Source organism: Chionomys nivalis, chromosome 1 (genome assembly GCF_950005125.1).
Source record: "Chionomys nivalis chromosome 1, mChiNiv1.1, whole genome shotgun sequence".
Lineage (NCBI taxonomy): Eukaryota > Metazoa > Chordata > Mammalia > Rodentia > Cricetidae > Chionomys > Chionomys nivalis.
Genome location: NC_080086.1, coordinates 46916633 through 46932057, shown reverse-complemented (window position 1 = coordinate 46932057; position 15425 = coordinate 46916633). Strand labels below are relative to the sequence as shown.

The 15425-nt window shown below is 44.6% G+C and overlaps 1 protein-coding gene across 1 annotated transcript; it reads right to left on the bottom strand.

Annotated features, from left to right (window-relative positions):
• Positions 1 to 966: 966 nt before the first annotated feature.
• Positions 967 to 4804, bottom strand: LOC130878747 (sepiapterin reductase-like). The gene is made up of 3 exons (XM_057776844.1): positions 4470 to 4804; positions 3805 to 4095; positions 967 to 2583 (listed from the first exon to the last, which is right to left on the bottom strand). Exons 1-3 carry the CDS (start codon positions 4774 to 4776, stop codon positions 2393 to 2395), a joined length of 789 nt encoding a protein of 262 aa, XP_057632827.1. The 5' UTR covers positions 4777 to 4804; the 3' UTR covers positions 967 to 2392.
• Between the last annotated feature and the right edge of the window lie 10621 nt (positions 4805 to 15425).

Sequence of the window (15425 nt, the reverse complement as noted above, 5' to 3'; positions counted from 1 at the left end):
ACCTTCACAAACCAGTCAGTTTCAGTAAAGAAGGAGGGGGAACTCCCAAAGTCCCAACCATAGCTGAGAAACTGTTGAAAGTTTAGGGCTTCTGGTGAAAATTGAGTCAGCTTTGTTTTTTCTTATTTTTTAAATATTTTTTAAAATTAATTCTTTGAGAACTTCACATCATGTACCCCAATCCTACTCATTCCAAGTCTGTCCTTCTCCATTGTAGGCCCCTTAAAAGAAAGGAAAAAAAGATTAAAAAAAAAAAAAAGAGGTACAAGGGAGTAACTGCTGAGCGAGTGAGCCAGAGCCAGAGACTGCTGAGGGTCCTGATGTGAATGTGGGGCCTTCAAGGGAGTAGACCTAAGCCAGGACCGCTCTGGGTCTGGGCCAGAATCTAGGACCTCAGAGGAACTAGGCCTGAGCCAGGACCTCTAACCCGTCTAGCCATGAATCTGGGACCTCCGAGGGAGTAGGCAGGAACCAGAAATCTCTGCGGGTCCAGGCGTGAGTATGGGACCTCAGAGGCCTGAGCATGCTGACCCTAGCTGGTTCCACTCCTAGGCAGAGTTCCCACAGCTGTGTGGGGATAAGCCTGGACTATTTCCCTCCCTAGTCCCTCAGGGGGCAGCTGTCGGCGCCCAGCTCAGACACAAAAGCAACAGAAACAAAAAACAACCCAGTTCAATGACAACTTAAGACAGGGAAAACCTGTTTGCCTTTTGGCTAATCTACAGCCCTGGTCACCGGTGCAGCTGGACTCGCATGTATTTCTGTGTGTGCTTGCATGTGCTCTTGTGTGCATTAGCTAAGGCCAGGCTAAGAACTCCAGGAGACAGATGGTTAGGCCCTGGAGGGCAGCACCAAAGCCCCAGTGCTCAATGTTCTGGAGACACCTAAGTCAGGGCTGGAGTTGATGCTTGGGAAATCCCTGTGGGCAGAGATGGTTGTAGGTCACTAGGGAAGCCTTGGGGCCTGTCAAGGAGTGTGACTCTATCCCTTTCTGCCTTTCCTCAATTCTCTTGAGTTCCTGTGAGTCTAGAGGACAGACCACTTAAAACACCTGAAGCTTCTGTACTTGGAAGACATGAGAAAGTCTTGCCACCTTGTGGAGACATGTGGTATTTCTCCCTGAACTTCTGGTCTATCAAAAATAAAAGGGGCAAAAGGGCTTTCTCAACCGTGGGGCATGTAGTGTCAAACGTTTGCAAACACTAGGCTGTGCACAATGACCCTTTTGGATGGGTGCAAAGCTTTATTTAAGTGCATCTTAATACATGGTCATTTCAGAGGCACAAGAGCAACTTGCTGTGGGTACCAGCTGGTAAGAGGAGCAGAAGTCTGAAGCGGCCATTTCCATTCCAGAGAGGGTAAAGACTCCACTGGGAAAGGTGATAGAAGTTACCCACTTCCATCTTGGGGAATCCTCAACAGTTGTGGCATGCCCTGCAGAAAGGGCAAGCCCCATCTTTTCACTCTGCACAGCCCCACTGCGCCCTCTGCTGGGCACAAGTGGGACCAGAGGGTTCTTTGAACACAAGCAGATGCCAGGCTGAGTGTGTTTGTGTGGTTGTTTTGGATGGCTCGGAACTGTCAGCTTCTTGTTCAAAGGTAAGCTAGAGGCCACCACAGGAGTCGGGGCCTATTTACAACGCTTCCGGGTTGGCAAGGGGTGGAACTAGAAATCCAAGTCCTCACTGGTGAGTGCTGTCTGCTGTGCGTTGGGCGCTGAGGATGGATACTCACTGCCTAGCTCAGGGACCCTCAGGAAAATGGCAGTAAAGGTGGGTCAGTGTGGACAGACGCATGACAAAGGCGCAGGCGTCCTGGTATTTCTATCTTAGTGACTTAGGACCTATAATAACCACTATGTGGGCCTCAATGAAAGGAGGCAGACAGCTGTCTGGCAATGCTCTGGGAAGAGCAAGCAGTGACGTGCTCGGGACACCCTAGCTAATGAACTGAGGCATCACTCCTGCACCCTCCAGAAGAGGGCAGCAGGCATTCACGAAGGGCAACATGGACTCTACTGCACCGGCCTTACAGCTATGAATTTGGACCAGAGTCGGGGGAGAAACAGTGGTGTCACAGGAAGACGGCAGCAGAACAAAGAAGTTCAAGGACCATCACCGTGATGCCCTCGATCCTCTTTCTGCATCAGAGCACACCCTCTTTGCCCCACAGACAAGACACTCAGCCTCCTCCCTGCAGTGTTTCAGCTTCTCCTCCTTTTCTCAGCTCTAAAGTTCTCTCTCTAGAGATACCAGTACCCAACAACTCTCTCTCAAGCCCCCGCAGAAGCCTTCCAATGACTGATAATGCCAGTCACACCCTGCTGGCTGTGTCTGAGGGCTTATGCTTGTGTTAGACAGGGCTGGGGAGGGCACTGTGGTAGAACATGGACTTAACTGTCATAGAAATCTATATGGGCTCCAGACTGGAAGGTGTCCTTTTGCAGCAAGCTCAGCAGTTTCTGGGCTGATGTCCCACAATCCACCAGCTTCCCATTCGATTTCAGCTTCTGCAGTCCGTTCCTTATCTCTGGGTACTTGGAGGATTCTCGAGCCAACTGCTGCATGTCTGTGTCCAGGGGACCTAGAGAATGGAAAGTACAAGAGAAGGACATAGGTTGTAGATCCCCCGTGTGGAGGGTGGAGCCGAGTCCGGTCTGGCCTGAGGTTCCATTATGTTGCCTTTTACATTTTTTCCTTTTTTTCAGTTATGTTCTCTATGGATTTCTTTCTTGAAATTCAGGCTCCTCCTGCCTTAGCCTCTCCAGTACTGGGATTATAGGTGAGGGCCACCATGCCCAGCTCACATTACCACTGAGTTTTGGACTCAAAGCTACAGTCTACGAAGCATGGTTAAAATCAAGATCATCCTCTCTGGTCCATGTAACAACTCTTCCCAACATTCCTACTTGCAACCATACATACATGAACCCTGCAGGTTCCCTATTCCTCCTACGTCCAACCAGGGACCATGTGAGACTTCCAGCATGGTCTCAAGCAGGTCCAGGCCATAACTTTGCTTTTCTCCTTTCTTTAACACCTCCTTTAACTATCTGATAAATTCATCTGGCTGCACTTTGCTGGCTCACATGGCTCCCCAAAACCCCCGGATGGGGGCTCAATTGGTAAAGTTCTTGCTGTACAAGCATTGGGACCTGAGTTTAGATCCCTAGTAAAAAGCCGAGTGTAGGGGATCAGAGAGAGAGAGAGATGGCTCCTCGTTAAGAGCACTTGCTGATCTTGCAGATAACCAGGATCTGAATCTCAGTACCAACACAGTGGAGCACAACCATTTACGACTTCAGTTACAGGAGATATGATGCCCAGCCCCTCTTTCCCACCCCATTCAGTGTTCCAGCATAGATCAGTACCTGCTCACCACTCAACAACGCCTGCCTGCTTGTCTTTGAGCATTTATTGCAGCTGGCCTCCATGAAGCTTTGCTAGGTGTTGGGGATACATGGAGAAATAATATGTGGTCCTCGAGAGAGAAAAGCAGACAGCTAAATATCTAAAGGTAATGTAGTCTTTTGTTTCTTAACTTCAATTTATTTATGTTTATGTGTATGGGTGTTCTGTTCCACCTGCTAGCCAGGCAACTTCTAACACTGAGTTCCTCTGCCCCTGACCACTCTAACTTCTTGGAGCCTGTAGTTTCGATGCAAGATGAGGAGTCATGACTGAGTTGTGCAATATATTCTTTGGATTCTTTCCTAAGAATACAGACCAGAGTCCCTACCTCGCCCAGCCCCCAGAAAGGTACCAATCAGGTCGGGAGGCATCAAGGGCAGTACCACCCACCTACCTGGAGCGTAGCTTAGCACCCTCACGCCAGGTTCTTCAGCAGCTAGGACCTGGTACAACATGTCTCGGGCAGCTTTCCCTGCACAGTACAGCGCCCAACTCTTATAGGGCTGCAGGGCACACAGAGACGAGATGTTAACGACGGTCTTGCTGAGGCCAGGGCTATCCGGGAAGGCATTCAGGGTGCCCGACGTCAAGCAGAGCATGGAGGTCAGGTTCAGAGTCCAGTAAGTGTTCACCTCAGCTGGGTCGGTCACATTCAGGAAGCCTTTGGAAACATCTCCAAGAGTGCCTGAGAAAACAGGACCGAATAAATGACACAGCAGCGGCGGGGGGGGGGGGGGGGGGGTTGTTCTCATTTGTTCTTAGTCTTTCGCAGTCTCTCCTCATATCTATTTTACCCACCTACCCCAGCTCTGCAGACATCCCTAAGGCAAGTTAAGAATACACCTTTCTGAGTGCTCTTCAGAAAAGCAGAGGATCTGTTTAGAGATCTGATGTCTTGACTCAAGCTCCCACCAGGAGGCACTGCTCAAGGCGTTCAAGAAAGTTCTACAGGAACTTTAGACAACCAGGCTGTCTCCATTTGGACTCTGGACTTTGAGGGACTATCCAAAAGGCGACAGCTCGCAGCCCCAGCCTGGTCGGTCTGGTAGGCGGTATCACCTGCATTGTTGATGAGCAGCAGGCGCTGCAGCCCCTCGGGCCTGGGGAGCTCGCGCACCGCGCACAACAGCTGCTGCACGCCGGCCTCGGTGCAGAGGTCGGCGGCTGCCCGCACCACTCGCAGGCCTGGATGCAGTGTGCCCAGCTCCTCCTCCAGCGGCCGCAGCGCCGACTCACTGCGTGCGCTCAGGAGCAGCACCGAACCGGGCGACAGCAGCCGGGCCAGCAGCGGGGCCAGGGCGCGGCCGAAGCCCCGGGAAGCCCCAGTCAGAACGCAAACGGTGCGGCCTAGCAAGCCTCCCTCCATGCCTGGAGCTCAGCAGCGTGCGCAGACACTAAACTGGCCCGGGGCGGGGCCTACCCTTGCCCTTGGGTAGTAGAAGAGCTGGCCACCACCCACCTGTGTCTGGGTGAAGCGACCAACCAATAGCCAGGGAGGCGTGGCCTGGTTTGACTCACAGTCCCCTTTCTAGCACGCCTGGGTGCCCCTTGAACCACTCCTACAAGCTCAGCCCCTTTCCTTCATCCTTACAGGGCATACCAGAAAAAGACCAGTGACAAGTGGATGAAGTCCTTCCTTGCCTGTGTAGAGTCTGGGGTCCCCTTGTACCCTGGGTGACAGCAGCTTCCTTTGGAAGTGTATAGCAGCACCCCCAGAAGAAAATAAAGAGGACACTGGAAGAGAAAGGCTGAGTGAGAATGGCAACAATCTCATAAACAAGATAATGACCCCTCATGTTACAGTAAAAACACACCTTGATTCCTTGGGACCTGAGGACAGCAACCTTAGAATATAAACCCGTGTCATGTACCTATTAAACCAGTTAATAATCTCAAATGGCAAAGAGAAAATCCCTTAGGAAGGCATAGTGGTACACACTTGTAGACCCAGCACTTGGGGAATGTCGGAGGATAAGGAGTGTAAGAAGTAGATTGTAATGTTCCATTCTCAGTATGAGGCGAGCTAGAGTTGGTTGGAGTGACAGACAAGTTTAGGACGCACTAAGCCCCTCTTCCCTGGCTAGTGCTAGCCCCTCTTTGTTTCAGAAAGCTAAAAGTGGTTTGCTTGGTCACTTAGCCAGATCAGAATAGGAAAGTCAGCAATCAGAAGGGGCCAGTCTCAAGTCCCAAATTATTTATTGGATGAGGATTTTGTCTAGGCCAATGAGATGGGAGAATTAGGGGGTTGTAAGTCCTATATGCCCATAGGAGAGAGAATAGGAATGTCTCTTGATAGGCTTTTAAAAACCACTGTCTTGCAGCAAATCATTACCTTGACCATTTATGCCTTTCCTCTATGCCAGAGTACCTTTCTGCAGAATTATATATTTAAAGCCACCGAGTTTTCATTAGTCTCTTGAGTTTGTTATTATCTTATTTCCAAAAGGGGTTGAAGGATCTTTCAGACTACATAGTGAATTCAAGGACTGGGCTGTATACGACCCTGTTTCCAAAAGGAAACACAACACAGAAAAAAAAAGGGGTAGGGTGGGGAGATAGCCCAGTGTTTGCTTTGCTGAGTTTGAACCCCAGAACCCACATTTAAAACACTAGGTGTGGCTGGATGATGGTGGTGCTTGCCTTTAAGCACTCGGGAGGCAGAGGCAAGTGGATCTCTGAGTTAGAGGCCAGTTTGGTCTACAGAGAGAGTTCCAGGACAGCTAGGGCCACACAGAGAAACTATATATAGTTTCTTCATATATACATGAAGAAAGAGAGAGTTTCTGTCTTGAAAAACCATTCTAAAAAAAGCTAGGTATGGTGGTGTGTTTTTGTAATCCCAGCACTGTGGAAGCAGTACAGATCTCGGGGGCTTCCTGGCCAGCCTAGCCTTCTTGGTAAGCTGTTCCACACCAGTGAAAGAATCTGCCTTTTAAAAATGATTTTAAAAGTGTACAAACATAAAGAACTACAAACATTGTCCTCTGGCCTACACAACTCCCCTACCCCCTCATCCCTACACACATGAACAGGCACAGAGAGAAAGAAAAACAGAAAAAGGAAAGAAAAGTTCCTCATATGAAATTAAGCATATGGAGACCTGCTTGTATCTTTTTAAAATCTCTTTCAAACATTTTATTTACTTATTATGTATTTATCATTTTTATGTGTATGGGAATTTTGCCTGCATGTGTATGTGTTGACCACAGCTGTGAAATGCACAGTGGCGCCAAAAGAGGGCGTCGGGTTCCCTTGAAACTGGAGATTCAGACAGTTGTAAGCTGCCTTGTGGGTGCTGAGAGTTGAACCATGGTCCTCTGAGAGCAGCAAGGTGCTATACCAGGCTTTCTTTTGGCCCACCAACCAGTTCCCAAATCATGACACAGAGACATCTTATTAGTAATGAACGTTCGGCCTTATCTTAGGTTCGTTTCTGGCTAGCTCTTATAGCTTAGGCTGTTTCTCTTTATCTATGTTTTCCTCAGGGTGTTTTACCTTTCTTTCCTCTGTGTTGCCTACTCTATCTAGCTGACTGGCAGCTGCCTGACTTCTGGTCCTGGATGTGTCTGATGTGGGAGGGTCTTCTGTTTTGTGTTGATTTCATTGGCTAATAAAGAAACTGCCTTGGCCATTTGATAGGCCAGCCCTTAGGTGGGTGGAGTAGACAGAACAGAATGCTGGGAACAAGGGAAGTGAGGCAGATGCAATGGAGCCAGACACCAGGTCAGACATGCTGAATCTTTCCTGGTAAGCCACTACCTCATGGTGCTGCACAGATTATTAGAAATGGGTTAATCAATATGTAAGAGCTAGCCAATAAGAGGCTAGAACTAATGGGCCAAGCAGTGTTTAAATGAATACAATTTGTGTTTTGTTATTTTGGGGCATAAGCTAGTCAGGCGGCCAGGAACTGGGTGGCAGGAAGTGGCCCTCCGCTCCTTCTTCATGTGTCCCTCTCTTTCTCCCTAGTTCTCTTCTTCTTCACTCCTTCCCCAGCCTAGAGTCCTCATCCGATTTATTCTCTCTGCCTGCCAGTCCCACCTCTCCTTTTCCTGCCTAGCTATTGGTCATCCAGCTTTTTATTAGACCAATTGGGTAGGTGCCTTAGGCAGGCAAAATGAAACAACAACACATGTTTCCATAATTAAATGCAGCATAAACCAATGTAACACACCTTTACACCGTTAAAATAATATTCCACAACAAAGTGCTCTTAACTGCTGAGCCAACTCTCTAGCCCCCTGTTTATAGTTTTTAAATAATGTAACAGAAGGACAGTGCTTAGTGAGGCTGCCTGTAATTCTAGCACTCAGGAAACTGAGACTGGAGGATCAGATTCATGGCTAGCCTCAGCTACATATTAAATTCCAGGTCAGCCTGAGCTACATTAGCCTCCCCTCCCAAATAAGCCCCACACAATCGCATGCATGGCTGTTAAGTCTAGGCCTACAGGATGCAGTGTTTCTTAACATTTCTTTTTGGAGTTGGAGAGACAGCTCAGCGGTGAAGAGCACTGATCACTCTTCCAGAGGACCTAAGTTTGGTTCCTAGCACCCACATGGTGGCTATAACTCTAGTTCCATGGGATTCCATGCCCTCTTCTGACCTCCACAGGCATAGACATACACACAGGCAAACATTCATTCACATAAAATACATAAAATTTAAAAATAAATAGAATTTATTTTCATTATTTAAAGATTACACTTATTTTTATGTCTATGAGTGTTCTGCCTCTGTGTATGCATGTGTATGTCACAAGTGTGTATATATGTGCACCACATGCATATGTATGTATATATGTGTACCACATGTGTATGTGTACCATGTGTGTAGTATGTTTGTGCACCACATGTTTATGTGTGTGTACCATGTGTATATGTATATGTATATATGTGTATCACATCTGTATGTATGTTTGTTCACAATATTTGCCTAGCATCTAAGGAGGTCAGAAGAGAGCTCTGATCCCCAGAACTGGAGTTACAAATAGTGGTGAGCTTCCCTGTGGGCACTGATAACTGAACTTGGGTCCTCTGTAAGAGCAGAAAATGCTCTTAACTGATGAGCCATCTCTCCAGGCCCTTTAAGGAATGTGAAAATATCTCCACATGCTTCTCACACACAAACAAGCCCAAGAGCTGCTGGGATAGCAACTGGCAGCATATAGCTTAAAGGCTCCACGGACAATAGTGGAGAACTGACAAAATTTCAGATCCCTGTGCTGGTTGATTTTGTCAGCTGAACACCAGGTAGAGTCATCTGAGACAAGGAAACCTCAATGAGGAATTGTCTCCATCAGACTGGCCTGTGAGCAAGTCTCTGGAGCAATTTCTTGATTGACAGAGGAGTGTGCAATCAACTGTGGCTGGAGCCACTTCTGGGCAGACAGTTCTGGGTTCTACAAAAAGGCAGGCTAAAAGGGCTGGAGAGATGACTCAATGGTTAAGAGCACTGACTTTCACAGAAGTCTTATTTATTTATTTATTTATTTATTTATTGTTTATTTATTAAAGATTTCTGCCTTCTCCCCGCCACCACCTCCCATTTTCCTCCCCCTCCCCCATCAAGTCCCCCTCCCTCATCATCCCCAAGAGTAATCTGGGTTCCCTGCCCTGTGGGAAGTCCAAGGACCACCCACCTCCATCCAGGTCTAGTAAGGTGAGCATCCAAACTGCCTAGGCTCCCACAAAGCCAGTACGTGCAGTAGGATCAAAAACCCATTGCCATTGTTCTTGAGTTCTCAGTAGTCCTCATTGTCCATTATGTTCAGCAAGTCCGGTTTTATCCCATGCTTTTTCAGACCCAGGCCAGCTTGAGTTCAATTCCCAGCACCCACATGGTGGCTTACAGCCATCTATAATGGGGTTAGATTCCCTCTTCTATTGTGCAGAGATACATGCAGATGGAGTACTTGTATACATAAAATACATTTAAAAGTCCTTAAAAGGAGAGAAAGAAGGAAGGAAGGAAAGAAAGAAAGAAAAGAAAGCAGGCCGAGTAAGCCAAGGAAAGCAAACCAGGAAGAAACATTTCCCTAAGAACCTCTCCTTCAGTTCCTGCCTCCAGGTTCCCCGAGTTCCTGACTTGGCTTCTGTCTTAGTCAGTGTTCTATTGATCTGAAGAAACACCATGACCACAGCAACTCTTAAAAAAAAAGAAAAAGAAAAAGAAAAAAAAAACTTTAAATTAGGACTGGTTTACCCAGTTCAGAGGTTTAGTCTATTATTGTCATGATAGAAAGCATGGTACTGGAGAGGTAGTTGAGAGCTCTATATCTGTATTAGCAGGAAGCAGGAAGAAAGAGGCATGGGGCCTGTCTTGAGCATTTGAAAACTCAAAACTCAGCCTGAGAAAGCAAGCTCCACAGGAGCAGGAGCTATCCAATCCTGGAACCTTGGCCAACCAGGATTGAGTTGTGATCTGGTCCAGAGCATACCCGAGACAGCAAACTCCAGAGGAAAAGTACAGGGGAGTAACCACTGAGCGAGTGAGCCAGAGACCACTGAGGATCTGGACATGAATCTGGGACCTTCAAGGGAGTAGACCTAAGCCAGGACTCCTGTGGGCCTGGGCATGAGTCTAGGACCTCTGAGAATAGGCAGGAACCAGAGATCTCTGCGGGTCCAGGCATGAGTCTGGGACCTCAGAGGGGGTAAGCCTGAGTCAGGTCCTCTGCAGGTCTGCCCAGTGGCGATAATGGAGATAAGTTAAATTAATATGTAAGAGTTAGCCATTAAGAAGCTAGAGCTAATGGGCTAAGCAGTAATTTAAATAATACAGTTTCTGACTAATTATTTTGGCTCTAAGCTAGCCAGGCAGCTAGAAACCAGCAAGAGGCAGTGGCTTACTGGCAAATTTTGGTATGTCTGACTCTGGCGGCTCCATGGCTTCCCTCTGACTCCACCCTTCTTTCTTACAACATTCAGCCTAGCTTTCCCTGCCTACCTAGGTTCTGCTTTGCAGTAGGTCCAAAGCAGTTTCTTTATTCATTCATGGTAATCACAGAGGGGATCCTCACATCAAAGTATGGGTCTTTCTGTTGTTTGTACAACTCACCAAAGTTCATTTCTTCTGGTCGTTGGCAATCTTACTGTCTAAAACTTTACTTTCAAACGTTGTGCTAAGTGGACTATTGCCATTTATTTCTGTGCTTTAAAGTGACTTTTCATGAGAGTTTTCTGATTATCAGTCAGGCCCTATAATAAGAGCATCATAATATCAGTCCTGATAGCAATTACTACTGTAGTACATGATTTTTATACGGCTTTCTTATTCTTCTTTTCACTACAGACTAAATTCCCTAAAAGCAACATTTTGTTTCTTGGATCACTGTTGTTCAGTTGGTCCCATCTTTCCAGATGCCAACTGTACAAGTTAGTTATACAAACAAGAAAAAAATAAACCACGGTAAATCATAGTAAGGAAAAAACATCTAATCGTCTTCTCAAATTCTACTAATTCACGTTCTTGTCTTTGTTTTACTTTTCCTATAGTTGGAGTTATCATGTCTCAAATAAAAAACACTGTGCAACTCATAAACACACAAAACTACAGCTGTGGGAAACAGGGCTGAGTAGAGTGGAAGTCTAACTCTTCATTTGTTATCTTTATTATTTTGCCTTTTTCAAAAAATGAATTTAAGGGGTGGGAGAGATGGTTCAGCAGCTAAGAGCACTGGTTGCTCTTCCGGAATATCATGGCTCTAGTCCCAGAACCCACAAAGGCAGCTCACAATCCTCTGTAATGTAGTTTCAGGGGATCTGATGCTTTCTTCTGGCCTCAGAGGGCATCAGGCACACACATGATGTAAAGACATGCATGCAAGTAAAAACACTCATACACATAAAAAATAAAAACTACATTAAATAATTTAAATTTAGCAGAATCACCTTATTGTAGCTTGAGTAGATACCTCAGTCTAACTGTTCATTTCTGAGTTCATGCCAATAAATTTATTTCACAGCATTTATTTTGTCTTTTCAAAAAGCCTTTCTGAAAAGTAAGTTGAACATTTTCTAAGGATGATTAAGTTAGTCATTAGAGTTACAGCAATCAGTACCCTGCCAATAACTACTAAGTATCAATTAGTTTCATGTGATGAAGTTAACTAAAGTACCTGCTACACAATTGGGTGGTTATTGTAGATTCAGGACTGTAATATGATATTTTATTTTATGGATAGAGTGTTCATGGTATAAAACACTTTTGTTTAAGATATGGAAGTTGAATGCTTCAAATAAAATTTAGAATTACAATTTATGCCCTTGTTGGTTTTTTTTTTTTTTTTTTCAGTAAAATCTCAAAGTAATTTGAGTCTTTTAATAAAGGATGTAGTTGAAAGATTTAGCCACTAGATGGAAGTGTCTCAAAGCTTAAAAAGTGCCTCTTGCCTCTTGAAAGTATGCTATGGTCTCTCTCTCTCTGTCTCTGTCTCTCTCTCTCCCTTCCTTCATTCTTTATGTTGTGTATATCACCTTCATGGTTGTTGTTATTTTCTTTGTATGTACTGGGATTGTTTACTCTTCTTTTACTTCTAAACTATTGTCTCATTGTAATCATAACAAACGTTATTTAATGCAAATGGAGAATTTTAAGGCCATTTCTAATCTTGAAGGGTGTTTCTAAATGTTAACAAAGTATGATAAATTACATTTTCATACTATCAAAGATACATACAGTCACAGTTTACTTTTCATAATTCCCATAGAAATAAATAGTGATTCTGAATTGTTTAAATTAATACAAATTTTCAAACAAATTAAAATGTATTAGTTTTTTTTTGTTTGTTCGTATTTTGTTTTCTTCTAGACAGGATTTCTCTGTGTAACAGTTTTAACTGTCCTGTAATTAGCTCTTGTGAACAGGCTGGCCTCGAACTCACAGAGATCTGCCTGCCTCTGCCTCCTGAGTGCTGGGATTATAGGCATGTGCCACCACCACCAGGTTAGTATTAGTTTCTTTTTAATACACATGAATAACAAAGATACAATAACAACACTCTTTTCAATGTATAGAGGCACACATAGAAATAACAATATCCTGTTATGATTTAAATCTTTTTAAAAAATTATTTTACATGTTGCATGTATAGGTGTTTTGCCTGCATGTATATCTCTGTACCACATTAGTTCCTCTCATTCATAGAGGCCAGAAGATGACATTGGATCTATAGAACTGAAGTTATATGTTGTTGTAAGTTGTTATATAATGCTTGGAACTGAATCCTCACTCTCTGTAAGAACAGGTGCTCTTAACCACTGAACCATCTCTCCAGCCCCCATTGTTGGGATCTTAAGTGTTTCTCATATATTAAAACCTTGGTTGTAGTCTCATAGTATCACTGGGGAAGGGTGAGAAGAGATTAAGTTACAAGGAATGTGCCTTTAAAAAGACCAGGGGTCCACTTCTTTCTTTCTTCTGACCCCTGCCAGTTACAGTGGCTTGGTTCCACTGCAACCTCCATCAGGTTCTATCTTCCCACAGACTCAAAAGCAAGGATTCTGGTTGCCATGGACTGAAGTTTCTGAAATGGTGAATTAACACAAAGCTCATTTTCCTTTTGGTTTATCTCTGATATTTCCCTCTGCTCTGGAAAGATGATGAAAGGCTTACCAACAGCACATGGCTCCTATACAAATAAAGGAAAAATTCAGGTATGTCAATACCTTGGGAATTTTCATAAAGCTACATACTGAGCATATTTATGGTCATTTTGGTAATTCCCTACTGAAGAACAAGGCATTAAAATAAGCTTTGTGTCTTGTGAAAAATAGTAACTAGGTGAAATCTGAATTAAAATGTGTGCTGGCTAATTTTAGGTCAACTTTACATAAGTTAAAATGATTCAGGCAGAAGGAATTTCAATTGAGAATATACTCCACCAAATTGGTCTGTGGGCAAGCCTGTGGACCATATTTTTCATTGATAATTGATGTATGAGAGCTCAGGTCATTGTGGGTACTTTCATAACTGGCAAGGTGGTCCTGGGAGCTATGGAAAAGCAGACTGAACAAGTCATAGGAAACAAGACAGTAAGCAGTACTCTTCCATGGTCTCTGCACAATATCCTGCTTTGAGTTCCTGGTGTAGGAGTTCCTTCTGTTTGTGTGTTGCTTTCATTGGTTAATGAATAAAGAAACTGCCTTGGCCTAGATGATAGGGCAGAACTTAGGTAAGAAAAAAAAAAAACAGAACTGAATGCTGGAAAGAAAGGAAGAAGGGCAGAATCAGAGAAGTCATGGATCTTCTGCCTGAGACAGACACCAGTTAGAGTCTCTGTTAAGCCACTTCCACGTGGCGATACACAGATTAATGGAGATGGGTTAAACTAATATGTAAGGGTTAGCCAATAAGAAGTTAGAGCGAATGACCAAGCAGTGTTTTAATCAATACAGTTTCTGTGTGGTTATTTCAGGCATAAGCTAGCCAGGCAGCCAGGATGAACAAGTGGGCCCTCCTCCAAGTGGCAACAAGTTCCTGCCCAGACTTCCCTGAATAATGCAATATGATGTCTAACTATAACCTGAAATAAATGCTTTCTTTCCCACATTGCTTTCCATCATGGTGTTTTATCACAGCAATGGTAACCCTATAACTAAGAGAAATCCATAACAGATTTATAGGACATTGCTGTGACAGACCTGGCAATGTTGTGTTGTGGTTTATTGTGGTTGGCTTTTAACAAATTAGAATGAACTGAGTAGGTAATCTAACCTAAAGAACTGCTCCAATTCCCTTTGATTGATGCGGGCAAGGCCCACTCCAACTTAGGATACCAGCCCCAATAAAAAAGAAGTTTATTCTGCCCTTTGCTCCCTGACCTTCCCTCTGATGCTGGAGTTGGCATGCCCCATTATTGATCTGACAGTAGAATCAATGTTTTAAAGCTTCCATCATGCAGTGGGGACCAGTGTCTCTCCAGGAACTCCCTGGGCTCCTGGCACCAGTCTGGGGTTACTGGGACACTCTGCCTTGTGGACTGAGGAACTAGGGGTCATCACCCCCCTAATAAGGGACAGCTGTTCTGGGTTCCTCCAGTTGCTGAGCGATTCTGCCTCAGGGACTGAGTAACTACCAAGTTTGTAACATCTCAGGTATCATGTGGCCAGTGTTACTATTATAAAACTCACTAAATAAGTTCTGATGTGTGTGTTTGGAGGGGTGGGGTGTAGTCACCTTTTTGGTTGTGTTCTTCTAGAGAAGCCCGAGTAAAGCATTGCTATAGATAAAGCATTGCCTTTGAACTTGAGTGGAGCTGTCACGTCCACATCTAGATGTGGAATATTTCTATGCCTATGCTCCTGCACATCTTAGTATTTCTGAAACAGACCAGGCAATCTTATCATAACCTGCAAGCTTATTAAGATGCATTATGAGTCCCAGCCCCTGTGAAGAGCCAAGGAACAGCACCAGAAGTTGCTTTCTTGTTGTTTGTTTTGTTTTATTTGGTTGAGACAGGGGTTCTCTGTGTAACTGAGACCCTGAGTTCCACACAGGGATCAGTTGCCTCTGCCGCTGGAGAGCTGGGATTAAAATCATGTGCCATTAAGCCTGGCTGAGAAGGTTCATTCTTAGCTCCCATTTGCTGCTGCCCACCAGGAAAATACACCCGAGGATTCAATGACCTGTAAAAATGCATCTGTGTAAAACAACTAACACTGAGGAAATTCAAGAAGATTAGAAGTCTTAAGTGCAGTGGTCTTTCATTAATTCTTTGATAATTCTGTTTTGAAAAAGTGCCAACTTGACCATTAGAATTGAAAACACGATGATTTTATAATTTCATAATTTCTTGGGCAAACTTCCTACCATTGTAAGATACAAGTGTTCATTTTTCCTTCCTGAAACAAAGCCCTATGCTTACTTGTGTTCCATTAGCATTTCAGCGGCCCCTCCCACAACCCCAGATCAGAGGCGCACAGCAGACTCCAGTGATGGAAAATACCAATATTTGCTAGATATTTATTTTTGTTTCATTTTTTTTTGCTCCCCCCCAAATTCTAGGCAAGACAA

Bases quoted from the DNA above. Each gene is read 5' to 3' on its own strand.
- LOC130878747 (XM_057776844.1), bottom strand. From the start codon at position 4,776: ATGGAGGGAGGCTTGCTAGGCCGCACCGTTTGCGTTCTGACTGGGGCT. The intron at 4,096-4,469 runs GTGATACCGCCT...CTGTTTTCTCAG, and splicing joins GCTGCTCATCAACAATGCAG to GCACTCTTGGAGATGTTTCC. The intron at 2,584-3,804 runs GTAGGTGGGTGG...TCCATTCTCTAG, and splicing joins GGTGCTAAGCTACGCTCCAG to GTCCCCTGGACACAGACATG.